Below are 23,933 nucleotides of genomic sequence, written 5' to 3' on the forward strand. Positions count from 1 at the left end.
CAATGATAAAGCATAAAAGCATAGCGGGGGGTGAGAGAGGCCCCCTTCAGTCGATCCAAACCAAATTAGATAAATAGCAAGCAGGAGTAATGTGTCGGTAGATGGAGAGGGCAAAGGAGGCTCGAGAAGAGTATCGGCAAATGTAGCTCTCCGTTTCCAAGAGTTGCAAAGCTGGGAGTGGATATGAGATGGGTTGAGTCGTTTCATGCAGATTGGAGTATAGAGGCGGACGTGGAGGTCATTCTTGTCATGCTAGAGTGGTGCATGTCGTGTTGAAGAGACATGGCTTTTCCTTTGATAGGATTGGAGACAGTGTGGTTGACAGGGCATTGCCTTAAATCTCCATCTGTCCTGCAACATCTTCGCTCATAAGTCTCTCCCGCCTGGGACTCGTCATATCGTAGTCGTCATCTTCGTCTTCGTCCTCGTCAGCGGGCTCGTCTTCAGCAAAGTCGTCGTCTGAAAACTGCACAATATCGCCATCCTCGCCACGGTTCCAGTACAAGCCATCGTCCAACGGCTCTTCGTCGTCCTCGTACGGCGGTACTAGCTCAGCGTCCTGATCGCCTAGCCAATACTTTGTGCGCTTCTTTGCGCCGTCTGACTCGACCGCCGTGTGTCGCTTGTGGACACCACCCTTTACGGGTCTCAATGTCGGGCTCTGTGATGAGATGACAGGGACGACGCGGACATAGAGATAGGCAACTCTCTTGAGCGCCCTATTGAAAAAGAAGTAGTGCACCGCCCAAATGGCGCTTTCGTCTTCCTCAAAGGGGTCGACTTCTGGGTGGTAGCTAAAGATGGTGCACTCGTTCAAGCGCATCTCTTTGTTGATCAACGACCAGCACTGAGGCCCCCACTGGGCGTTGACGTCGCTGCCAGCGGAGGAGTCATACGAGGAGCCTAAATCGAACCCAGGTCGTGTGTTTTGCAAGATGGAGTCCAGGTTGGCCATGACACGCTTCAGGTTCCTCTCACGCTTGAAGTCGCCTGGCCGCAGGACGTGGGAGAAGTCGTAGTGAGGGTGACTCGCATTGAGCGTCGCAATCAGGTAAGCAAACGTCCGTCGACTAGAAAGTTCGGATAGCGGGCCAAATGCGCTTGAGTGTGAGAATAGCTGCATGCTGCGCGATGTTGCGAGCATGTGCTCTCTGTCAGGTGGTGACAGGCTGGCGCCCAACTTGAGCAGCGCAGCATGTTGGGAACTGAGATCTTTGTCGATATTCTTGTATAGTTTCTTATCGGATCCGGTAGACTTAGTTGTGTAAAGATCGCACCCGCCTGTGACATTGCAGTCGGGCGTGTTGAAATTGAGAGCGCCGGTTACGGCCTCGAACTCTTGGACTGGGAGGTACTGCGTAGTGGGGATGTCTCGTCAGCCGGGGATTGTCTCACGTCGGAGTTCAGCCGGTTATGTATGTATTCCGCTCACCTTCATGTTGGCTGCTGGATTCTGCTCTGGTTCTTTGCATGAATTGATAGACGGCGGGGGAAAGCCGACAGAGAGAAATAATGTGTGGTGAAGACCGTGAATTGCACCGAAGGTGAATCTCCGAGCGATAAGCGGTGAATGCGACAGTAATGAAGGCGAGATTTAGAGACGGAGACTCAAAACTGTCTCTAGAGCCGGCAAGATTGGTAGCAGATGACGTGCGGTATCGCTTTGTTCAGGGGTTCGTGTTGCGCGCAAAGAAGCACTCAAAGGCGAGGTCGGGTTCGTTGTAGTGACGCTCGTCGGTTGTTCGGTATCTACTCTGGGGCCGTATTCGCGGATCCGCACGGCGATCGAGTTGCAGCAGGGGGGAGAAGCGCTGCGATACAATCAAGTCCAGCGTCCCTGTCGGATTCTGCCGTGCAGTAAGTAAGCAGGGAGAAGGGCCGAAATCGTAATCTTGGTAATGATTGTCTGTCTGGTCACCCAAGGCGAGGAGGGTGAAGGAGGGAGGAGGAATCAGGGATTGGTGGTGTTGCGGCAAGGCTCGACCTGAGATCTAGTAGCGCAGCCGTTGTTGACGCTAAGTGCAGCTGATTCGCGAGCAAGGAAGACAGGGCTGGTGAAGACCGGCAGATTCAAAGGCAGGCTAGGAGGGCTAATGAAGAGAGAGCGAGAGGGATAGATAGGGAGAGGGAGATCTGGCGGCACTGTGTGGTTTGTCGGGTTCGGTTCATTAGTGGACAGGAAGCCGGATCGGGGGGTGACACGCATCAGCGTCCCGACATTGGCAGTGACATCAATCAGTCGCCAGATGGTGGGGGCTTGCGTGCTGCAGTGGAGGCGGAGGCCGACGGTGGGTTCACTGTACTCACTGTATTTTGGGGGTTTCAATAGGGGGAATTGAGCGCTGCACTGCTGTAGCCATGTAACCCTCAGCTGGTTTCTCTTGCCGGCGGCGTTTTCAAACTCCCACGTCGAGCTGTTGATCGGAAGCTAGACAAGCCAGAGCAAAGTTAGAACGTCCATCGCCATTCCGTGCATGGCCCACGTTCCTCAAGCCAAAGAGTCGGTGGGTTTTTGGCGCTTCTCCTGGTAGTTCCGAATCCGATCGCCGCGTCGGCTGCGCCCGGCAAATGGCCAGATGGTCGGATAGTAAGACGACCAAGACCTGCACCACCACAACAGACTCAGCTACTGCTAGTCATGGTGCGGGAAAAGAGGGGGCCAGTTGGCAGAGTGGGCGGTTTGTGCGAGCCCATTTGCTGGTGTCAGTTTTGGTAGTGCAACGAATAACGATGCATGGAGCTGCCACGCGCGACGACAAGAGGATGTGATGCGGGAGGCCGGAACGAAAGACGAGATGAGACGAGACTGTGCAGTAAGTGGACTGGATTGGAATCAATGACGATGTGGACGATGTGGACGATGTGGAAATGTTCTTGAATTGGTTTCGACGTTGTTGCTCCATCTCGTCTCCTGGTATATTAGATTCACACCTCAACCAAATGGCCAACTCATGGCCCTTGCTCATGAATGACGGCAACACGTCCGCCGACTTTGGAGACCGTTCCCCTGATGCCTCTGTTTTCTCTTGACACGGGAGAGGATGGTTTTCCATCCTCCAAGATCTATACACACAAAGAAAAATGACGCCATATTCTCTCTCCCAGCACACCCACGTCCACATCCCTATCCCCTTCTCCCCAGTATGTCCTCTCTTCCCATCGAAGAGATGCTCAGTATCCTGAGGCTTGTGTATCAAAGAATCCCCACTTCGCGAAGCTTCTCTGTGATTTGCTCGGCCTGCTGCACCAATTGTTAACTATCAAATCCATCTCAACTCTTGCGCCTCGATGACTCCAAGAAGCTGGTGGGACGATAGGGGCATGTCCTTGTGTGGTAGGTGGTGATAATGGGCCGGTCGGTGGAAAACGGATCGCTCGTCCAAAGGCTGCGCGCTTGAGTTCTCAATGTCGTATGCACGCAATTTATAGGATCTTGGTGACCTCGTCTTCGACCTTTTGCGTTTAGGAAATTCGGTGTCAGCTGTGTCAAAGTCGCATAGCCTTAACCGGAACGAGGCGGCGGAAACGCATCACGCCAGGGGAAGTGCCGAAAGTCGGTGCGATGCGGCCGTCAGAAAGAATTGTATATAACACGTACCTCCATGTCTTCGAGTGAATCCTGCTGTCCGATACAGCGCAGCACGTTCTTCTTGCTGCTCTCCTGTAGCTCTCCGGCAAGAAGTAGCTCGTCGAGGATGTAGTATGCCTTGGTGAAGGAAAAGATGATGTCGAGCTCGCACACGTTGCCGTAGTACTTGTCCATCTGCTCGACGTACCGATGGATAATTTCAAGCGTAATCAGCTCGTTGTCCTCGGATGAGCATCCCGCAATGAAGAAGAGCGAGGCGTATCGTCGGTATACAATTTTGGTGTCTAGTGAGGACAGATATTCGTTAGTGAAACTTGCCATGGGCAGCGAGGCAACGGATGGAGTATAGCATCCATCACGCACCTTTGTACTCCAAGAAATTGCACATGCGTGTTCTTCGAGCGAGGACCAGCTGTGAGACATCCTTGACAATCTTGGCCTTGTCCTTGGGGGACAGCGTAGTGAACCACTTTGCAAGACGCTGATAAGGAGAAGTCGGTCAGCAAAACACCAGACACACTCGTGGCATATTCCACCGCCATTCAACAGCACCGCCTACAACGAGAGCGACGAGGAGCTACACACCACTTTCCCCTGACGGGACAACAGAATCAGATAGCTAGAGAGAGATGCCAAGTCAGCATCATGTCGACGAGCGCCGCAGCAGCAGCAGAGACGGTACGCACTGAATCGCCATTGTGACGGGCTCTCTCACATCACCCGCGACAAGGTGACAGAGGCGAGATGTGGTTTGAATAGACTTGAGCTGGCGTCTCTTGTTCAGACCAGGTAAGTTTGCCAGGTCGGTGACGAGGCAGTAGCGCGTGCTTTCCAGTTGGACGGGAGAACAGGCTGTACGTACTCCGGTACCTTGCTCCGTGCCCCGTTTTCCGCTGGTCTGGGCCGTACCTTGTGCCCCTCTCTTTGTCACGACGAACCTTCAGCGCTTGACGGACGACAATAGCGCTAGAGAGCCCTGCAGTTTTAGGGCCCGGACCAGATTGGCTGTAAGGCTCAATCAACCCCGCGTGGCCTCAGTTGATTCCATGACGAGTGTATTTCCCCCCTAAGGGTCCTCGCTACATATTGTTCCGCAAAAGTCAATTTGAGTCAGTGGTATATACACGAAGAAACATAAATAAAGGAAACTGAAAAACAGCGAGACAAAAAGTGGAGAGATTCTCTCGTTTTCTAGGACGTCACCAGGCACATATAGAACATCCCACGAAAAGTCCGGCTCTGGAGACCGGCACATATACATCTTCCCCCACCTCAAGCAGCCTCTTCAGTATCGGTAAAACTATCAAGAAGAGGTCCATTTTGTGTCAGAATAGATAGCTTATACCATCTGTTTACAAATTCTATCGCCGAGGCCGCATCCTCCCAATATCCACTCAGCAACCCTCATTAGTAATGCGTGCTATATACCGCCACAAGCGCCATCTGGAGTAGGACTACGGGATATTACCATCACATTTAGTTAGGCATTTTTGCGAAAGAAAAAAAAAGTTATTGCTCGCATATGCCGAGAACCGGGTTGATTGCTTTTACCTTATAGAGCACTATCGAACCAAAGTCGACCTCTTATCTTCCCATCTTCTTATCTTCCATCGTTTTTGAATCTTCAAGTCTTTCCGCCCTAGGCTCTACTCATTGCAGATATCTAGGATCCCAAACCAACATCACAATGACCAAGATCATTCTCTCAACGGGGTTTGTCCTTCCTTCAGGTCTAAGACATCTCTCTTAACTTGCTCCCGCTAACCACACACACCATGGCAGCAATGTCATGTCCGGCGGCCCATCCATCATTCGCAAAGGCGGCGGCAACTCCAAATCGAACCAAGAGCTCGTCAACTCTCTCCGAGACAACTTCGTTTCCACGCGGCTAGACTATGCGATTGATGCGTCGCCCGCCAACGGCTCCAACACCTTGCCCTCACCCCCTCAGACGCCCGTGGAGGTGTGGACGGAGCTAGACGACAAGACTCTCTACATTCCTAGAATTAACTGGCAAGCCGCCGGTCTGCGCGAAGAGGCTGGCGATTACGAAATCACCGTTAAACTGTTCCTCCTCCCCGGTACATCAGTTTCGGCGCGAGAGCAGTATGCGCGCGAAGCCCTCGATCTGGTTCGCAAGGAGCTCAACATCCAAGCAATCGACCTTCTCATCGTCTCCTTTCCCGGAATGTCGTTTGAGGGCACATGCGAAAAGGAAGCTGAGCGCATCAACGCCCAGCAGGGTGACTTAGAAGAGGAATTGGCGTCGTGGAAAGTCTTTGAAGACTTTCACAAACAAGGCCTTGCCAAGCGGCTTGGTGTTGCCGAGTTTGGCAGCGAGAAGCTTCGCGCCTTCATCGAGCGCACGTCGATCCACCCAACTGTCGACCAGGTCAACCTTCAGGACTGCTGCAACGTCCCCGCGCCCCTCCAGAGACTAGCAGAGGAAGAGGGCATAGAATTGAACGTCCACACCGACTGCACCGATATCCTCCCTCGTGGAACATTGCGGGAGCTGCTCGGCCACGGACCGCGGGGAGCTGGTGTGCTGGCAGATGCTGCTCACGGCGGTGCTGGTCTTGAGGGTGAGCTCTCTCCTCAATGGGTCGTTCGATATGTGGCATTTGTCAAGGATCGCGGTGTCATTGAGAACAAGGGCTACTTTGCAGGAGCTGAGCTTCAGTAAACGGATGGATGGATTGTGTCGGGTATTTTTGGACATCATGTTTCTTTTGTCACTAAAAGCGATATTTATTATTTGTTTGATTTGGTCTGTCCATTGGGATATCATAATAGCGGGCATCATTACAGGGAGCTATGTCACATAATCTCCTCCCTTCTTTCTCTTGCTAGTGAGAAAGAACAGAGAATAAAGAATTTTCTTTCTTTTTTTCTTGTCTTTGCTTGTCTCATGTCACGTTCTAACCGAGCATGCTTCTCTTGCGACCCCTCATTCTCACTTCTTCTAGTTTCTTGAGGGCCACGCCAGCCTGCTTGAAAGACTTTTTGTATGCATCCAGAACCTCGCCAAATACACATTCAGCACGGGGGTGTGTGCTGCCAAAGGCACGCTCAAGGACGTACAGGTCAACCGCCCGATCTTCATCGTGTACTCCTCCGCTGGCGAGTCCAAGGTCGATAATGACAATCTCCCCCTCAAGTCCACTCACGTTGTCGGTTCCGGCCTGGCCCACGGGAGGGTTCAACATCATGTTGCTCGTCGTCAGGTCGCCGTGAATGATGCCGATGCTGTGCATCTTGCCCACAGCTGCGCCGATTCTTCGCATCAAATCCTTAAGCTCCTCGTCGTCTTCAATGCCCTCCGTCCTGTTCCCCAGCCTCTGGTTGATGTTTACTCGCACGGGTGTGCCTTGAACCCATTCCAACATCAGCCACCCCGCCGACTCGTCCAGAGCATAGACATCAGGAACACGGAGGCCGTCTCTGCGACACTTGGAGAGAATTCGGGCCTCGGACAGGATGCGGTGCCTTGTCAAGCGCTGGTCAAGGATCGGGTGTCGCCATGGCTTCGGCGGCCGGTACTTTAGGGCGCAGGGGATGCTGGGCAGCAGGTATGTCGTCTTGTAGAGCCGACCTTCGGCGCCTTGAGTGATGAGCGTTGGCGGGGTCGACGCGGGGTTGGTGAGAATCGCGGGCAGTGGAAATTCATGCACCACGGCTTCCGAGGCGGTGGCCGCCATGGTTGGAGATTTTGGTGGGAGGGACGGAGGAGAGAAATTTTGTTTTAGGCACAATCCCGGATAAGATAACAGAAATCTACAGATGGACGAAACAAGTTCTGCTTCGGGGTTGGACCGCTGCGATGCACTCTGCAGGTCATCGCAAAGTGCTTAACCGCAGTCACGGCCCTTTTTTTCCTGCAGCAAGGTTGACAAGAAAAAAAAGAGAGAAAAAGGTACTACGCGCTGTAGTGGGGTTGACAGCGAGGGATTGCCGGTGCCATTGGTTGGGGATCGACGCCCGCCAGCAACCGGCGCAGCAGTCAAGCGTAAAAAGAGGCCGATATGCAGGACGAAGAAGACGATGGAAGCACAAGTCACTAGACAGTCTGCCATTTGTGGGCTGGACTGGGTCCCGTTTTCTGCAGGGCTGCTTATTTTGGGATTCAGCAGGGGAATGATGATGTTTCTGGAAGAAAACTCTCGACACATAAAGTATTCGATCGGCCTCCCGGTGTAAATCAGATGCTGCATAGATCTTGGTGCCTCAGGTGCGATACCTCTGTAGGTACAGTGAAGCTAAGACCTTACAGCAGCAATCTCGGACTCCCGCGTCGTGAGAATGCCGTACGACAAATCTCCATGTGACTCCTCCAGTCTTAACCCTTCCCCAACGAACTTCTTCCCCGTCGTCATAGCTGAGTCTAGCTAATGCCCTTGCAGGGGCTGACGCAGGCGAGTGCGGAATCCGGAATCCGTCATGTTTGTTTGCTCTGTTGCTTCGCCTCTGTGCGCTCCCAGAGCCCGACTCACACACACACAGTATCTGCTCTTCCGCTAGTAGCACTATGAGTCTACCTGCTTCTCCTCCCTCGGCCTTTTTAGTCCACAATGCTTGCACACATGCCTTGGTTTGGTTCTAAAAGAGAGAGTTGCTGGCATTATTGTTACCTCTCTGCTGCCACACCAGCCCAATCAGGGCTTGGATCAGGGCTCCTCCTCCTCCTCCACTACGTAATATCGCAATCCGTTTCGCCGCATTAGCTGGTGATTCTTTTTTCCTTTTGATTCTTTCTTCTCTCTTCCCTTTTCTTCTTCTTTTTCTTCCTTTTCTCTCCTCCCTCTCTTCCCCCTTGTCAACCACCAAAGCTCCCGCCTCCTCCCGCCGGACCATGCCTTTGCCCTCCCAGGACGACATCACGACTTGTGCTTCGTTGCCCTCCGCTGCATAATGGCCGACTCAGGCTGGCTCCAGTGGGCCTACCTCTTGGCCACCACCGCCACTGGCATGTCCATCGTGATGATCGCACAAACTGCGAACTCGTACTGGGCGGCATACAAGGTTGCGCCGCAGGAGGTGGCTAGCTTTATTGACACTCTTGATTTTTCCATCGAGGAGAACGAAGGTTACGACCGGGACGTTTCCAAGGTCCAGCGCCTTGAGGACAAGATCCGCCTTAACCGCCTGCTGAGGGAAATCCAGAAAATCGGTGATGACTTGCGCGATGAGCTGAGCTGCCTGGTCCTCGAGGAGGGCGCAACCACGCTGCGGACCAGCTCAAGGCTCATGTGGGCGTCAAAACGCTCGCAGCTGGAGGAGAGAATGAGGCGACTGGAAACGCTGCGCATGCGCTTCATGATGGTCTATCTAGGCATTATAACCTCAATCGCAGAAAAGCAGCCGCCGCCTCCGCCACCGCTGCCCAAGCAGCTGCCGGAAAAGACCACTTACACAACACCCACCAGACCCTCGGCAAAGAAGTCGTTTGATGATCTACACCGGCGCACGCCCACCCGAAGACTTACCACGCAGGCCATCGGCCATAACGAGCACGTTGAGACACCCCAGCGCAGTGGCTGGGCTGGAGTCGTCCAGGAGTTGCAGATGTCGCCGCGGATGCGGGCACGACACGCCTCCATCGAGAAGCTCATGGAAGACTCGTCACCCTGAAAGCAAAACCTAGCATCAATTTGGGGTTTTTTGCTCTGTTGGGCCGATCCTGTTCTCTTGCTGTTTCTTCGCTTCCCCTTCTCATTACTTTGATTTATTCCACATCCGGTTCCTCTCAAGACCAACCGATTATGATTTAACATACCTACACACACGCAACTCAACGGCATGCAGACAGTAGAATTTTACGATGACATGGCCATGGCTTTCGTTACGAATCTTACACGACACTACCAGCAACGAGAACGAATAAAGAGAGACGGCTTGATAGCTAGAACAAGTGTTCGACGGCTAGCTTTACTTTACGACGTATGAGAGAAGAAAAAGAGTTTCAAGTTTACGAGGCACGAATTGATTTCCTTTGTTTATGGCGCGCGCGGATATGGATGGGATATGGATGGGATACGGGTGTGGGCGGTGGACTAAGGTCTTTTGATGATTTTGTCTCCTTTTTTTCTCTTATTCAACCACATCACATCACACTTTATTCTTAGATAGGATACCCCTTTTATTCCACTTTCCTTTCACTTCACCAAGATTGCTCACGCAGCTTCTCCCTCTCCAAATTTTACCTCTATCACAGTTAATCACTTTCATTTCTTCTATGCAACCTTTTACACTCATTATCATTCAGCTCTACGCTCGCTCTATTTCCTTCCCTTTGCATTTTCCTGTTTTGAATCCACAATGAGTACTCTCTCCCAGGCAGATTCCTATCAATGAGCAGATAAAGCACCTGGGCCAGTACCATTCTTCTCACCCACTGTATGCAAAGTTAGAAATTGGCAACCAGAATAAAATAAAAATGAAAGTTTGAAAATGAGCTTCAACTTGACTTACCATCCAGAGCGACCAGGAATCTGCTCACACAGTTGTAGGCAGCGACCTATAATACCAATATTCCATCGTCAGTAAATCATCGAAATGTACAGTTTCGTCAGCCTCGGGAAAATGCAAGTAGAGGAATCTTACCGTCGCCGTTATCTCTACAACCTCCTGATCATTAAAGTGCTGCTTCAACGCCGCAAACGTCTCGTCCGCGACTTGCACATTCTTGGTCATCTCATCCGCATACACCAGCGCCGCCCACTGCTTCTCGCTCAACAGTCCCTCCGGCCTCTCCCCCAACGAGTCTCTCTTGACAGTTTCCATGGCGTCCTCGCTCACGCCGCCCTTGATGGCCAGGGGCGCGTGGTGGCCCCATTCATACCACGCCTTGTTGCACACGGCGACGCGCGAAATAGCCAGCTCGCGCACATCATTTGTGAGAGAGGTCTTGGTGCGGACGGCGCCGAGGAATGAGTTCCAGCCGTCTGATACGTTGGGTGAGTGCAGGAGGGTGAGATCCAGGGCCTGGAGAGGGCGAGGGGCGCGACGGTCTCGGATGCGTTGCACGATGGCGGCGTCTTGCTCGGTTTGGACCGGAGGAGGATCGGCGACGTAAGGAAGACGCATGGTGACGGTGACGATGTGATGTCTAGATATTTAACTTTGTAGTTTTTAAGGCAATGAACGAGAATGATGCTGTTGATTGTTCACGTTCTACATATATATCTCAAAGGTCCGGGGGGGCATACCGGGCGGATTCGGTAGAAACGCGCGGGGTACCGGAGTCACTTCCCGACCCGCAGTCCACATCGGGGCCGAAAACCGGCAATTGCTTCTTCCATGACAGGGCAGAGCAGGGGCATGGGGACTGGGGTCCAGGATGAATGTTTTTGAGTGCTACAAGCTGTACAGTAGGTTGCTAACACTGACTCAACTCTGCTTGGAGTCATCAGAATCCTGGTTGTTTACAATATTCGGAACGAATTGCTTGGTGACTGGTTCGTTCTTGTGAGTCTTGGGCAAATGGAGAGATTACCCTCTTCACGCTCCACTCCAAAGAAAAGAACCATGAATTGCTAACTGCTGATTGCCTACGATTGATTCAACTCTAAAAGGCATAGATGAGCCAACCTGTATCAAGGATCCTGATATTGGAGAATATTTGATGCGAAAATCGGAGGACGCAAAGCTCACCTAGTGTAAATCGCCCATATTACCAGGCATCCAAGAAGCATCCTGCGATTCTACAAATGCCATTTCTGAGCCAAAAGAGCAGGCCACAACGAGCTTAATACTGCCCAAGTGGATTCGCGCGGCGTAAGCACAGATCAAATTCATCCAACAGCCAAAGGGCAAAAGAAAAAAAAAAGACCTGAAACAGGTTCTGGAGGGAGTCGAACCCTCGCTGCCGGAATCAAAATCCGGAGTCATAACCGTTAGACCACAGAACCATGAAGGTTCATTGGTCAAATTTCCCGTATTTAGCATTATAAACCTTTGGCCCTACAAAATGAATTTTTTCCTTTCACTCTAGGGTAACGTCGCCACGCCGCGGAAATGTCAACATCGTGGGAGCTGGATTTCAAATATGGCTGAAAATATTTGCTGCTGGCCGATTCATGTTTTTGTGAAGATTTCGCATCATTGGGATGATAGTGGAAGGAGTGCATTGCTTTGAGCTGTGTTCTGCAGACACCGAGACAAAACTGCATTGTTGCCTTGCATCGGCCGTGATCCCTGGACTGGCACTCGATTGTGTCAGCGGCAGCGTATAAGTTGATTGAAAGGGGAAAATGTTAGAAAAACATCATCTGCCTGTATATGTGCCCGGTTTCACGCATGCTTGACCTGATTTGTATAATGCTCGATGCTACATTGCATGGTGGATAAGAGTTGCTCGGGAGTCTAACCGGAAAGATTCAGCACAGTGCGGCGATGGAGGATTCTATCCGTGAACGACTAGAAGGACATTTTGGGTGTGTAGATGATATAGACGGCTGTTATCTGAAGATTGGAAATAACCATGAGATACAGATGCTTGAATTAGTCAAAGACGATACTTCGGATCTAAGAAATCGGATTTAAATAGAAGCCCATTGGTCGCAATCGCGTTGCGCTGTCGCTACAACTTGCCTATTCTGACTCAGAGCGAGCGAGACCAGCCAACAGTGTCCAAACTGTATACAACAACCGTGTAAGGCGCATAGCTTTCAGCAGGATTCGCACTTACACCTTTATTAGATCTCTCTCCTCCCAACTTATTCTCCCGCCGCTCTCCTCGACAATAATTATAGAAATTACCATGAGAAGCTCTTATTTTGATGATCTTGCGGCGCCTTTCGAGGCCGACCGGCTTATCGAAATTCGCACGTCCGGAATGAAGCGAATGCCGGGCCTGGCCGTCATGTCTGGCATTGACAAGGAGCTTCGCACTGTCTCTATGAAAGTCGACAAGCTGGGACTGGAAGGGGATTGGCACGATCTTACATTTCACGGCGGCCTGGACAAGGCAATTCTTGGATGTGGGCATTCCTCAATGACTGCTGTGAACTACAGACTAACTAATGAATGTTCTTGCTTTTATTAGACTGCTCTTCGCATTACCCATCTTGGCAGGAATCTTATCCCGAACGTGTCGACAAATTTGTCCCAGGAGGCTTCGGAGAGAACTTTGTCACAGCGCACATGAACGAGCGAAACGTCTGCATAGGAGACGTTATATCTGTTGGTCCTGAAGTGGTCCTCCAAGTATCCCTTCCGCGGCAACCGTGTTTCAAACTCAACCACCGTTTCTCATTGAAGAACTTCGCCCCTGAAACTTACAAGACTAGTCGTACTGGATGGTACTATCGGGTCCTTCGTGAGGGCAACGTTAGCACTGGCGATGAGTTGAAGCTGGTTGAGAGGAAATGGCCAGAGTGGACAATTGAGCGTGTGCAGGAATATTTACACCGTGTAACTGACAATGATGAGATGAATGAGAAACTGGCAGAGATCGAGGCTCTGGGCAATGAGGCCCGCGGTCAATTCAAGAAACGCGTGGCCAAGGCGCAAAAACGGAAGCAACAGAAGAAAGAAGAACCCTGGGAAACTTACAAAGTGGTCAGCCGGAAGATGGAGACGGCAAGGACCGTTTGGCTGGCAATTGAGGCTCCTGCTAAACCCCAGTCTGACGGCTTTCCGTCGGCGGCTCATGCCAAATTGAAGCTTCTTAACGGACTTGTGAGGACGTATTCCGTCGTGTCAAATAGCGGCAAGAAAACTGAATCGCCAAGAAGACTGGAGTTTGGTATTGCTCTCGACGAAAACAGCCGAGGCGGCTCGCGTTATATCCACGAGTCTGTCAAAGTCGGAGACAGCATTGAAGTGGGTGGTGTGACGAGCGATGTCAACGGACCAGTCAGTGCAGCAAGCAACCACGTTTTTATAGCGGGAGGAATTGGCATCACGGCCTTTTTGGAACTCATGAAGATGTATGACTCTATTAATTGGAGCTTTCAACTTCACTACGCGGTACGGTCCTCAGACGATGTTCCTTTTCGAGAACAACTGGAGTCGTATGGAGAGAGAGTCATCATATATGACAAATCGAAAGACCAGAGGATGGATATCAAGAACATCATGAAGACCATGCCCTGGAACAGCTTCCTGTACGTCTGCGGACCCAACCGTATGATGGAAGCGGCCAAAGCCGCCGCCGAAGAGGCTTCCATCCCTCCCCAAGAGATACACTTTGAGGCTTTTTCCGCCGACACGACCGGAGATCCCTTTGAGGTAGAAATTGTGAATAGGAAGAACAAGGTTGTCAAAGTGGGTGAAGAAGAGAGTCTCTTGGAGGTTCTTCAGCGCGAATTTGGAGATATTCCTTCGAGCTGTGAGGTGGGCAATTGTGGTACCTGTAAGGTTACTCTCAAGAGCGGAGAGGTGATTCATCGAGGTTCGGCACTCATGCCGGATGAGAAAGAATCTTGCATGTTGACGTGTGTGAGCCGTGGTGTTGGAAGGATTGCAATTGAAGTTTAGACGTCAGGAAGGGTGTCTTCGTGTAAGGGTGTTAACATATACGGTACCTAGTTTTTTAAGATATCTGCCTACTATAGCTATATTTCCTTAGTATTTACTACTATAACTACATTCATCTAGTAACTGCTGCTATAGTTATATACTTTTAGTATTTACTACGATAACTACAGTTGTCCATTAGTACTCAGTATTATTTGCAATATGGGATGCTGAATAGCAAAATTGGACTGCTGAATAGGCGTTCCCTAAAATTATTTCCCACCTCGAGTGTAATACCTCGAATATCGAATCTTCTAAGCATACGGATATTACAGCTTCATCTCTTACTTACTTGCACAATCCACAAATGAAGCCAAAGGATTCAACATCCGGAGCGGCTGAAGGGCTCTTGATGCAATTATTACGTTCGCAAATCATCGAACGGCGAGATGGCCGAGTTGGTTATGGCGTCAGGTTAAGGCTACCTTAACAGCAATTCCTGGTGGAGCAATCCGCGTGGGTTCGAGTCCCACTCTCGTCATTTTTTGATGTTTTCGAATATCATTTTTGCCGATAAGAGCATCATGAGCTTTGCTCTTTTGAAAAGAGTCATGAGGAGTTTCCTCTTATGTTGATCGTTGTTTTTTTGCGCTGCATTGCTGCCTTTCTTGTTCAGATGGGAGAGCCAATCCTTTCTACACAGAGCGTCGGATTGACCCACCCATATCGATACGGACTGTGGGGCCAATTTTTTCTCTGGACTTCAAGAGTGTCGAGCTGCTAAACAAAACTTCGTCCTGCTGCTACACGCAAAGCCGAACCAAACCTTCTTAAACACGCACACATCTCTTTCGGGGGCCATAAATCACTACAACATGGTTCCCGTAGATGCGGCCGGCGATCAATTCGCCATTCTTCCTATCCAGATGCCCCCAGTGCCTTCATTCCCCGAAACTGCTCTCCACGAAGTGCGGATACGAAGAAATGCGCCCAAAATTCCTACGGCGAATGATTCTCGCAGTCTTTTCCTGAAGAATATTCCTGCAGATAGCACAGAGCCCCATTTCAGGGCCGTTTTTACCGAGCTCGTCGGTGCTGGACGATTCGAGACGATAACATTTGAAGGAGAGGACAAGGCTGCGGTTGCCATTGACCCTGCCAGAGCAGTCAAGGCTGCTGCCCTTGCGCGCAAGCGGAAGAGAAGTGACGTGGAAGATGAAGAAAAAGCGGAAGAAGAAGCTGCACAGCTACCGGACATCTGGACGCGCCGACTTTACCGAAGCAGCAGCACCGCGATTGTGTTGCTCGCCGATGAGAAGAGTGTGCAACTCGTCCTGAAAGCGATTACAAAGCTTCAGAAGACCAAAAAGTATCCTGTATGGGGACAGGGCCTATCAGGCGATGTTCCACCACTGGGAGCCCCTTGGGTGTCTTCCCATCTGCGTCTTAGCCGCGCCGATAAGGCCGAGATACAAAAAGCCACACATGCATTCTTCAATGTGTTCAACAGGAAGGAGAAGGAAGCTGCTGAAATCAGCAAGCGACTACGCAACGAACCTGACGAAGATGGCTTCGTTACTGTTACTCGCGGTGGAAAGGGTACTCCTGCGAACCAATTCGAAGCCGAGGAGGCTAGACGAAAGATGATCGAAAAGGCGGCCAAGAAGAAGTCGGAAATGAAGGACTTTTACCGATTCCAGCTGCGAGAACGACGGAAGCAAGAGCAGGCGGAACTGCTCAAGCGTTTCGAGGAAGACAAGAAGAAGGTCAATGCCATGCGGGAAAAGAGAGGAAAATTCAAGCCCGAAACATGATATGGATGAGCCTGTTACACACTGTCTGTGTAGTGAAGTAAGTCGAACTTTCATTGTTCACTTTTCTTTGCCTTCAAGCATGATGACGCACGCGGGGCCATCGAGAGGCTGGAATGGGCTCGGGGTAACCTGAGCCCTGCTCGGCTAATGTCGACAAAAACCGCGTAAAACAATCTTCTCAAACTTTTCTGAAGCTTGAATTATAATCAATGGTGCTTTATATGATGACTGAGGATGAGAAATGGTATTAATGCCAAGCACAGGAACAGTAGAGTTTTCGGTCTGATGATGGCGTTGAACAAGCGAAGAGAAAACGAGGTATACGTGGAGCAATTATATGATCTTGTTATCACCTGTTGGGATCATGCAACTTCATCAAATATTGCATCGGATCTACTTACTCTATCTTGATGATTGCCATCAGACTCACTTACAAGTTGAGAGCTGCGGGCTGCTCATGCAGCAGCAAAGCTCATCATGAGGATATCGCGCCGCGGAAGCGTAGGTGGATGATGATACCCCCAATGTATATAAATAATAAGGAATATTTTGGATATCCTCAGATCGACTATGGCGTTTAAAAAATTGCCTATCGCATATACAAATATTTGAAAGCAGAAGCAATACATGATTGTTCAGTGTACATTGTTAAGGCGGGGCTGATATAATGGTCTTGGATACTTTCGAGACCGCACTTGAATGGAGAACTTTGAGCAATTTGTTTTACTTTGGTCCTTAGAAGATCTTCCAAGAATAAGAAAAGGAAAATAAATAAATAAATAAATAAATAAGAGATGTTGAATCAGAAGTAATAAAGTAGCCTTGATAGTAGAATTCTTATCTGGCGATCTGGTTCGCAGATAGTCGCGCTTAGTCAGCCAATCACTCGCGGCAACTTGGGCATTGTTTACTTTCTCCGCCTAGCAACCAAAACTTCCGATAACAGATAGCAATACTAGAGCGCATCATCGATTGCTTGTGTCCACAGCAGCTTTGAACAAGAAGCATGACACTGCAAAATTGGAGATAAGGTCGATATATACACATATTTTTCAGTCGTCTCTATTTTGCCTCTCCGCTGTGGCACACCATGATTGATACGGACAATCTTCGAACCGCCTCGCTGTACATCAACAACCAGCTGCTTTCGAGAGGTCTGATCAGAGATGGCCATGACATTAATTTTGCAGATTTTGGAGAGAGGGGACTTGGACATCCTCGCAACGCAAGCCGCGTCATCAGCCTATTGAATGATCTGATCCTTCGACGGGATGTAAGCTTTGCAGTATTTCTTTTTCCTTGCGCAAACATTGGCTGACCCCTCCTCAGCGCGACGCAGAGCAGCGCGAATCCTTCTCGGCAACGGTTATCAATCTTCGAGCAGAGAACTTGAAAAACACAAACGACATTGCCCGATTAAAAGAGAAATGTGCCGAGGCACAGCGAAGGAGCGACATCGCAGCGACGTCCGAGGCGAAACTTCAGACGCAGCTCAAGTCGGCCGAGTCTGTCGTGAAAGGACTTAAAGACGAACTAGCAAAGACAAAAGGATTAGTGGCTCAGGTACGAGCATCATGCGCAACCGAGATACGGCGGCGCGATCGCCAAATCGAAACCCTCAAGAAGCAAGTTGGCGAGGCGGGCCGTGCCAGAGGGACGAGGTCCGGCTCTGGAATCCTGTCAATTACTGTGACAGGAGAGGTCAACAATGAAGAGAGGAAATTACCGCTGGGTGGCGGAAACCTTGAGGACAAGGATTACTCCTTGCGCAGCGAGACGAATACATTTCTGGCGAGTCTGGCACAGAACCTGAGTGAGGAGAATGAAGTCCTTTTGGGAGTAGTGCGGCAAGCGAAGGACCAATTGCAGGAAATGAGTGGATGGACCGGTGAAGGGAAAGAGGGCTCTGAAGTGGTCAAGCCTCAAGGCTGGGAGGAGATTGCATCAGAGCTGAGTGCTGTGATGAACCACATGAGAAACATTTTGACGAACCCGTCATTTGTACCAATCGAAGAAGTCGTGATGCGAGAGCAACAGATCGACCAGCTCAAGGAGGCCGTGATCAAGATGGAGAGCCGATGGGAAGATACTGTCCAACTGATGGATGGTTGGCGGAAGAGAATGGCGACAAGCGGCAAGCCCATTGGAGAGGAGGATATTATGATGGGGTTGCATTTGAGCCCAGTTCGTGTCTCTGGTGTCGAGGAAACGAGATACGCTCGTGAGCCCTTACCAGCCGTTGAAGAGGAGGAAGAGCCCGAGGAAGATCTATATGGATATAGTGATGACGAGTTCAGTGGCTTCTCTGGCGACGGCAATAATGGCGAAGAAGCTAACGGGGACGATGATAACGACACCGGTGATAACGGCGACGACGACGATGTGGTAGCTATGGAATGTGACACTGAAGAGCCGAATGACCACAGAAAGGAGACAGAAGAGGCCGCCATGGTAACCGATGATATGGGGCAATCTATGGAGTTGGAGTCGCAATCTGAGCAGTCTCAGACAGGCCCTCTTCAGAATTCTTCCTCGGCTGGCAACCGTGGTCCTCAGCAGAACACACTCCGGCAGAAGCTTACTTACACTGCCTCCTCCTCAAGGGAGCCACAACAGCCAGCTGCAACAGCCAATACCGACACCGCCAAGCAGACATTTGACCGGGTTACCGGATCTCTTGCTGCTCAACGGCAGCTGCCTGTTCCCACAAAGGTTGCCAAACCCGCAGAGGAAACCCGTATGGGTTCTACGACATCTCTGGACGAAGCCCTACTGGGAAATAATGAAAAGGAGACTAGCAAGAGAGAGGACAGCCGTTCCGAAGACCATGCTCCTTCGAGAAGCGGACTCGCCGTTGGTACTGCTTCAAAAACGGGACATCTACGATCAATACCACGCCGTGTGCCCGTTCGTTTACCACATCCGCGACTACATGGCGCGAGACCTCAACCTCCGTCTCCATCTAAGACTGCCATTGCTGCCAAGCTCGCCGCTGCAGAAAAACAGGCTGATGCTGCCCGCGCCCGTGCAAAGCTCAGGGCTCTCCACAATACGGAAGGTGCCCAAGAGCCTACCGTGGCCCCTGCCGAAGGATCGTCGAGGCCGGCACCGACGAGGACGGGCGCTCCCGCGGTCAATAGCGCAAGGGGTTTGAGTCCGGCAAAGAGAGAAGTTGCGCAGCCAGAAGCACAGCAGCCGGAGAAACGCAAGAGGGACAGAAGAGTGGCCAAGGTTACGTCGAGGCGGAGGAGCACACTTAGTCCTTTTGAGCTGCAGAGTTTGATATCTGGTAATGTTGAGTGAGTGGCTGGTGAGAGTGTGATGATGTGATGATGTGACGATACTGCGGCAATCTTTTGCCATTTGGATAGTGGCGTTTTATTGATGCTGTCTAGAGTTCAGAAAGGCATTGCCGTCGGCGTTTTTATGGATGTTTGAGCACGGTATATACATTATTGGTAGCCACGGACTATATGAATATGACAACCCCCTGATTTTATATTTTATATTATATTATTACGGTCATTGAAGATATGATTCGTTCAAACTTTACTAGTTGAAGAGAAGAAGTAATGCTCGATGCTAAAAGCGCCGACAACAGAAAACACAAAAACAATCAATCTTGGTAGTATATCTGACTGCTCTTATTTCCCTCCCAAGCTTGTCTCAGATCCATAAGTTTCGTAACCACCGCTTCCCCCTTAGCTGAGCTTGGAAACGCATTGATGAGCGAGATGCCATATTGAAGAATACCCATGGCATCGTTCAAGACCACTACCCCTTCATCTTGGCGGGTGAGAACAAGCATGTGCCTCTCGCTCCAATTTGCATCGTTAAAGACAGGATCTTCAGCAGTGATGTTGTCAATAGCGACAATGGAGGGCTCAGGGGAAGCAGACATGTTCATTCTCGGGTCCACGTCCATGGAACCTCGCGGCCAGGGATCTTTTGGCGAAAACGGCGTTGGCTTGCTGTGACTTGGGCTGGATCCAAGGGTAGAAGCCGCCCACAGCGTCAAGATTGCTCTATATACGGCTGTTGGCCACCACCAAGGGCGCGTGTCGTCGTTGATAGCACGCAAGTATCGGAGCGCTTGGCCGCAGTGAAAAATGGTGTCTTGGCGGTTGAAGATGCTTCTCTCGTTTTGAAGAGATTGCTGCCAGAAGCTGATGCTGAGACTCTCTCGGTTGGCGAGCCGTTCGATGTCGACGAAGTTGGCTACAAGGTTGAGGCATGTGAAATGATATAGGATTAAAGCTGGTGTAGTATCCTGAGTGTAGAGATTTCCGTTGTGGGATTCCGTTGCAAGATTGTGCCACTCTTGGAGGAGTCTCTGTGTTTCCAGTAGAGTGGAATTTGCTGCGTCGGATAATATTGGAGAATAGCTATGCTTTGCCCAAGAAAGGAGACTCTGCGAATGGTGTACCAGAGCTTGCAGCGGGTGAAGAAGAAGCTGGAGATGCCGTGGTGGTACTCTTTTTGACAGAGTCCCATGATAAAAGTCTTTGAATAGTTGATTCAAGGTCGGACGGAGCTCAAAGTCAAGTGCTTCTTCTGTTTCGACATATAGACGGTCTAAAAGATACAAATCGCTAGATTGTGAGAGGTTTTTCGTGTCCCATGGAAGCTTGGGATCGGGGAGAGGCCGTTCTAAGTCGCATGCGGAAATGGCCTGCTCAGTATCGTGAAAGAGGCTCAACTCGTGATCCATTTTGACCCAGTTATATAATAATCTACGTAAATGGTTAACATCTATCACACGAGTTGTCATAAAGACATACCTATCGCGAGCTGAGTATCGGCTCTTCCCCTTTGGCCGTTGATGCAACTGCATCGATTCGCCCACAGCAAAGTCTGGAGCATAGCTATCAAATAGTCCCTTCTGTCTAAGCTTCTTTATCCAATTCTTTGCACAGGGTAAATTTGGAACTTCTTCTGAATGGGGCAGGTTGGGAGCGCTGCAGATGTTGAGCCCGGATTTTTGACCGCCCCGTAAGAAGCTAGAGGTGTCTTCACGGGCATCTGGCGAATGGACCAGACTAGCATAGTCTTTTATTTTCGGTAAGTATGATACTTCGAATAGAGAATTAGAGTTATTGGGGTCGTTGAGTAGGGTTTCCGGATAGTATCGATGGCCTTTCGGTATCCTCATCGAGATGTCGTTGTTGAGGAGGTCAAGGTTGGTAGAAAACTCGGAAAAGATAGGAATGGGCGAGTTTTGCTTGTTTTCAAAAGCATTCCGGTTGTCTGAATAAGATGGGCTGCCGCCCAATGATGGAGCAGCAACAGAGTAGCCAGATAATGGCGAAAGGGGGTTGAAGATATCCCAAAGACTATCATCCTGTTGATCTGTATCTCCGCGTATGCGCTGCGAGGAATCTTGAGCAGTGTTTTCAGGGTAGTGGCCTACATCAATGGAAAAGGAAGTCTTTTGAAATGGCTGTGACTCAAAGCAGAAGCCGGCTAACTGACTCTTTGTCGACGAGGCTGTCGCTTGGGCTGCCCGGATCGCAGCCTTGGACGCTCGCCGGGCATATCTGGCGGTGCATTGTAGGTTCTTATCGATACATCTCGAGCAAGGGATCTTTTTGTCGCAGCCAGTCTTTGCACTCGCACAGTTTTGACAGGCGATGAGTGTGCGCCCAGAGATATAGGGGCTGGCGGTAGTCCCAGACGAGGGCTCGGTATAGTCTCCCGGTCTGTGAAGCGTCATAGTGTAACTTTGCATCCGGTATTTCGAATTAGAGGAAACGAGTTTCAGGTCACAAAGTATGAGTGAACATGAAAGATGGCAACGCATTTAGCGGTCAGGATATGCTCGCAAGAGGATCAGAGTCTTGGAAAATCGCCGTTGTGGATCACCACTTTCATAGTTATGAAGATTCTGCGAAGTATGGCTATAGATAGCATTCAAAGAAGTCTATAGTGGCTAATTCGTCTTTGTCGGTAATGCAACAAAGCACCAGGCCTCAAAGAAAGCCTCGTTTGCAACGACTCTTTTGTTTGTGTGGCTCGTTAGCAGTGCCGAGAGCGGCTAAGAGAGTCCATGTTAACCGATTCAAGAAGGTGTTGCGAAGAAGCCACTTCTGTATACGACGGCTGAGAGAGGAAGGATGATTCTTGTGGACAATGAAGTTTAGTTGTGTTGCGCGTACGTCTCTAGTATAGGCTCGTCCGTATTGCGTGAAGGGGGCTAATGACTGGCTAAAGGGAGCTCGGTGTGTATGATTTAATCGACGTGAAACCGCCATACGGCATCATCTCTACAGGAAAGTACAGTTTTGAAACGGTTGTTGACATCTGATAGACGATGATAAACACAGAGCTTTCAGAGAATGAGCATAGATGCATAGCCCGACACTGGAGAAAGAAGCGGCTACAGTATTAGTTTTGTGGTGTCTAAGGCGAGATCCTTATCTCTCTGGGTAGTTATTCGTCGACTTACTGCCGCTATTGACTTCATTCTTCGGTAAATGGATTCAAATATTAGCGACAATGTAAGAAAGCGCCCGAGGGTTTGCTTTTCACGGCAAAGGGGAAGGTTAGGTATCACTAATAAGATGACATAGAACAGGGGCAAGTCTTTTTGAAGGTGACATAGTCCCTGAAGTCGCTCGGGCTGAGAAGATTGAACAGATACCGATGATCTTTGTCTCAGTATTATTTGTTGCATCGGTCATATGTTGATTAAAAAAAAAGTCAATCTCAACTATGGAGCCAGGACTGGTGTTGGCCCTGAAGTTGAGAGTTTCAAACGTTATCAGGATGTTGATTCACGGTAGCATCTTGTCTTTGTAATTAACTCATTAGATTTCGCCGTGATGCACTTGCTTATGAATGAACAGAAGTCAAACACGCTGGATCATGATACTCTGTACAATCTTGACTTGTGTGAGGCAAGCTGCATCTGATGTGCAAACTATGCACTCCTATGCAAGCCAGGCTGGCCAAGTGTTGGTGTCTGGGAGCCTTCTTTTGTTAGTGTTGTGATCTCTGAGAGAAGTATACGAGTGGTTATTTTAGGCTTCCATGATTGTCTCACCTATAATATCCCGTATAGCTAGGCGGCCACGACTGTGAAACTGTGTGACCGTATGATATACGTGTTCTGGCTGACGTGTGGTTTGAAGGCAAACCTGAATCCACAAGGCTAAGCATGTTGTCGACCCAGCAGCTAGCCGATCTCTGGGGTGTTGTCTTCGTCGAATATTCTGCGGCCTGTATTCGTCTGGCTTTGGGCGGAGTGATGTGGCGGCGTTTGGGATGCGACTTGAATACAGCATTGCTGCCCATCTGGTGGTTTCACAGATTGCCCAGATTGGACAGTTTGAAAACTAAATCTAGTTTGAGTTAATATTTGCGCCTCGATAACCTCAAGACTGATAGCCGTGAGAAGTCGAAAGACTGATGGAGAGCTGCTGTGCATTATTCCAAGTTGCTTGGTGTAAAATCAAGTCCTTGGCTCTCAAAGATACAAGGATGTAGAATTAGGATATCTGCAGTCTGGAATACGACGGCAATGCGTCACTGGATATAATTGCTTGATGGAAGTGGAGGACCTTGAAGATCTTGAAGCGGTGCGACTTATGCCCCTCTGAACTTGACGAGGGGGTTGACTGTTGAATGGCTCGACGATTCAAGATCCGACTTCTAGCTTCGTGTGACAACCCATGATTCTTAGATGACCAGTGTTAACATAGGAAGATAATGAATATAATGGATTTATTACAATACTTGTGGTACACCACGTTGTGTTGGAGTTGGGAGTAGCAGATGATTGAAACCCTCAGCTCTCGCTTGCGTTTTGTAAGTGAAGCGGCGTTTGGGCTACGGCGGATCGCGCCGAAGGCAACCTATTTTCGAATAGTGAGGGGAGGAATATTCCACAGTGTGAAAGTTAGAGAGTGAAAAATGAGTAATTGTAGCTCTGAAGCACTCGGGCAGCTCGGGAGGTAAGAGTGGGAATGGAATCCTGATGGCAAGCAGATGGATCACGTACATTTGTTGAGCAGGTAGAGCACCAGCTTGTACCTGCCTATACGCAAGCGCCAGTGCTTTGTTGCGCCATT

The 23,933-nt window shown here is 50.0% G+C and overlaps 10 protein-coding genes and 2 non-coding genes across 12 annotated transcripts; 6 read left to right on the forward strand and 6 right to left on the reverse strand.

The window, feature by feature from the left end:
• Positions 1–174: 174 nt before the first annotated feature.
• Positions 175–1,541, reverse strand: V8C40DRAFT_23367 (RNA polymerase III-inhibiting protein MAF1). The gene is made up of 2 exons (XM_083213421.1): positions 1,433–1,541; positions 175–1,354 (listed from the first exon to the last, which is right to left on the reverse strand). The coding sequence occupies exons 1-2, from the start codon at positions 1,436–1,438 to the stop codon at positions 335–337; spliced, it is 1,026 nt and encodes a 341-aa protein (XP_083072442.1). The 5' UTR covers positions 1,439–1,541; the 3' UTR covers positions 175–334.
• A 126-nt stretch (positions 1,542–1,667) lies between these two features.
• V8C40DRAFT_266337 (clathrin adaptor complex small chain-domain-containing protein) lies at positions 1,668–4,286 on the reverse strand (the record flags this gene model as incomplete). The annotated part of the gene is made up of 6 exons (XM_083219752.1): positions 1,668–1,847; positions 1,985–2,428; positions 3,599–3,873; positions 3,953–4,070; positions 4,175–4,208; positions 4,276–4,286. The coding sequence occupies 6 exons, from the start codon at positions 4,284–4,286 to the stop codon at positions 1,668–1,670; spliced, it is 1,062 nt and encodes a 353-aa protein (XP_083072443.1).
• A 335-nt stretch (positions 4,287–4,621) lies between these two features.
• Positions 4,622–6,549, forward strand: V8C40DRAFT_246292 (uncharacterized protein). Its single transcript, XM_083216085.1, has 2 exons — positions 4,622–5,302; positions 5,372–6,549. The coding sequence occupies exons 1-2, from the start codon at positions 5,277–5,279 to the stop codon at positions 6,273–6,275; spliced, it is 930 nt and encodes a 309-aa protein (XP_083072444.1). The 5' UTR covers positions 4,622–5,276; the 3' UTR covers positions 6,276–6,549.
• On the reverse strand, positions 6,293–7,468 carry V8C40DRAFT_246293 (serine/threonine protein kinase BUD32). Its single transcript, XM_083216086.1, has one exon. The coding sequence runs from the start codon at positions 7,288–7,290 to the stop codon at positions 6,511–6,513; it is 780 nt and encodes a 259-aa protein (XP_083072445.1). The 5' UTR covers positions 7,291–7,468; the 3' UTR covers positions 6,293–6,510.
• Positions 7,469–8,208: 740 nt separating this feature from the next.
• On the forward strand, positions 8,209–9,578 carry V8C40DRAFT_23529 (uncharacterized protein). Its single transcript, XM_083213827.1, has one exon. It carries the CDS (start codon positions 8,501–8,503, stop codon positions 9,218–9,220), a length of 720 nt encoding a protein of 239 aa, XP_083072446.1. The 5' UTR covers positions 8,209–8,500; the 3' UTR covers positions 9,221–9,578.
• A 98-nt stretch (positions 9,579–9,676) lies between these two features.
• V8C40DRAFT_246297 (AhpD-like protein) lies at positions 9,677–10,908 on the reverse strand. Its single transcript, XM_083216087.1, has 3 exons — positions 10,193–10,908; positions 10,061–10,106; positions 9,677–9,983 (listed from the first exon to the last, which is right to left on the reverse strand). The coding sequence occupies exons 1-3, from the start codon at positions 10,673–10,675 to the stop codon at positions 9,937–9,939; spliced, it is 576 nt and encodes a 191-aa protein (XP_083072447.1). The 5' UTR covers positions 10,676–10,908; the 3' UTR covers positions 9,677–9,936.
• Positions 10,909–11,427: 519 nt separating this feature from the next.
• V8C40DRAFT_t133 lies at positions 11,428–11,499 on the reverse strand. Its single transcript has one exon. It is a non-coding gene; the product is annotated as a tRNA-Gln (tRNA).
• Positions 11,500–12,210: 711 nt separating this feature from the next.
• Positions 12,211–14,235, forward strand: V8C40DRAFT_246301 (pyruvate kinase-like protein). The gene is made up of 2 exons (XM_083216088.1): positions 12,211–12,570; positions 12,636–14,235. Exons 1-2 carry the CDS (start codon positions 12,351–12,353, stop codon positions 14,069–14,071), a joined length of 1,656 nt encoding a protein of 551 aa, XP_083072448.1. The 5' UTR covers positions 12,211–12,350; the 3' UTR covers positions 14,072–14,235.
• A 258-nt stretch (positions 14,236–14,493) lies between these two features.
• V8C40DRAFT_t127 lies at positions 14,494–14,591 on the forward strand. The gene has a single exon. It is a non-coding gene; the product is annotated as a tRNA-Leu (tRNA).
• A 258-nt stretch (positions 14,592–14,849) lies between these two features.
• Positions 14,850–16,593, forward strand: V8C40DRAFT_246302 (ribosomal RNA-processing protein 7-domain-containing protein). The gene is made up of 2 exons (XM_083216089.1): positions 14,850–15,901; positions 16,128–16,593. Exon 1 carries the CDS (start codon positions 14,926–14,928, stop codon positions 15,862–15,864), a length of 939 nt encoding a protein of 312 aa, XP_083072449.1. The 5' UTR covers positions 14,850–14,925; the 3' UTR covers positions 15,865–15,901; positions 16,128–16,593.
• Positions 16,594–16,808: 215 nt separating this feature from the next.
• Positions 16,809–19,444, forward strand: V8C40DRAFT_246305 (ADIP-domain containing protein). Its single transcript, XM_083216090.1, has 2 exons — positions 16,809–17,137; positions 17,194–19,444. Exons 1-2 carry the CDS (start codon positions 16,955–16,957, stop codon positions 19,165–19,167), a joined length of 2,157 nt encoding a protein of 718 aa, XP_083072450.1. The 5' UTR covers positions 16,809–16,954; the 3' UTR covers positions 19,168–19,444.
• A 36-nt stretch (positions 19,445–19,480) lies between these two features.
• Positions 19,481–21,577, reverse strand: V8C40DRAFT_279717 (Zn(II)2Cys6 transcription factor domain-containing protein; the record flags this gene model as incomplete). The annotated part of the gene is made up of 2 exons (XM_083221280.1): positions 19,481–20,597; positions 20,646–21,577. The coding sequence occupies 2 exons, from the start codon at positions 21,575–21,577 to the stop codon at positions 19,481–19,483; spliced, it is 2,049 nt and encodes a 682-aa protein (XP_083072451.1).
• Between the last annotated feature and the right edge of the window lie 2,356 nt (positions 21,578–23,933).

Source organism: Trichoderma camerunense (assembly GCF_050948025.1).
Source record: "Trichoderma camerunense strain CBS 138272 chromosome Unknown V8C40scaffold_10, whole genome shotgun sequence".
Classification (NCBI taxonomy): domain Eukaryota; kingdom Fungi; phylum Ascomycota; class Sordariomycetes; order Hypocreales; family Hypocreaceae; genus Trichoderma; species Trichoderma camerunense.

What these genes read in the sequence shown, in the direction of transcription:
- V8C40DRAFT_246293 (XM_083216086.1), bottom strand. Translation starts at nt 7,290, where the DNA reads ATGGCGGCCACCGCCTCGGAAGCCGTGGTGCATGAATTTCCACTGCCC.
- V8C40DRAFT_246297 (XM_083216087.1), bottom strand. Translation starts at nt 10,675, where the DNA reads ATGCGTCTTCCTTACGTCGCCGATCCTCCTCCGGTCCAAACCGAGCAA. An exon ending in TTGTAGAGATAACGGCGACG is followed by an intron (nt 10,107 to 10,192) that starts GTAAGATTCCTC and finishes TTGGTATTATAG; the next exon opens with GTCGCTGCCTACAACTGTGT. An exon ending in ATTCCTGGTCGCTCTGGATG is followed by an intron (nt 9,984 to 10,060) that starts GTAAGTCAAGTT and finishes CTTTGCATACAG; the next exon opens with TGGGTGAGAAGAATGGTACT.
- V8C40DRAFT_23529 (XM_083213827.1), top strand. Translation starts at nt 8,501, where the DNA reads ATGGCCGACTCAGGCTGGCTCCAGTGGGCCTACCTCTTGGCCACCACC.
- V8C40DRAFT_246305 (XM_083216090.1), top strand. Translation starts at nt 16,955, where the DNA reads ATGATTGATACGGACAATCTTCGAACCGCCTCGCTGTACATCAACAAC. An exon ending in ATCTGATCCTTCGACGGGAT is followed by an intron (nt 17,138 to 17,193) that starts GTAAGCTTTGCA and finishes ACCCCTCCTCAG; the next exon opens with CGCGACGCAGAGCAGCGCGA.
- V8C40DRAFT_246292 (XM_083216085.1), top strand. Translation starts at nt 5,277, where the DNA reads ATGACCAAGATCATTCTCTCAACGGG. An exon ending in AAGATCATTCTCTCAACGGG is followed by an intron (nt 5,303 to 5,371) that starts GTTTGTCCTTCC and finishes ACACCATGGCAG; the next exon opens with CAATGTCATGTCCGGCGGCC.
- V8C40DRAFT_246302 (XM_083216089.1), top strand. Translation starts at nt 14,926, where the DNA reads ATGGTTCCCGTAGATGCGGCCGGCGATCAATTCGCCATTCTTCCTATC.
- V8C40DRAFT_246301 (XM_083216088.1), top strand. Translation starts at nt 12,351, where the DNA reads ATGAGAAGCTCTTATTTTGATGATCTTGCGGCGCCTTTCGAGGCCGAC. An exon ending in GGACAAGGCAATTCTTGGAT is followed by an intron (nt 12,571 to 12,635) that starts GTGGGCATTCCT and finishes TGCTTTTATTAG; the next exon opens with ACTGCTCTTCGCATTACCCA.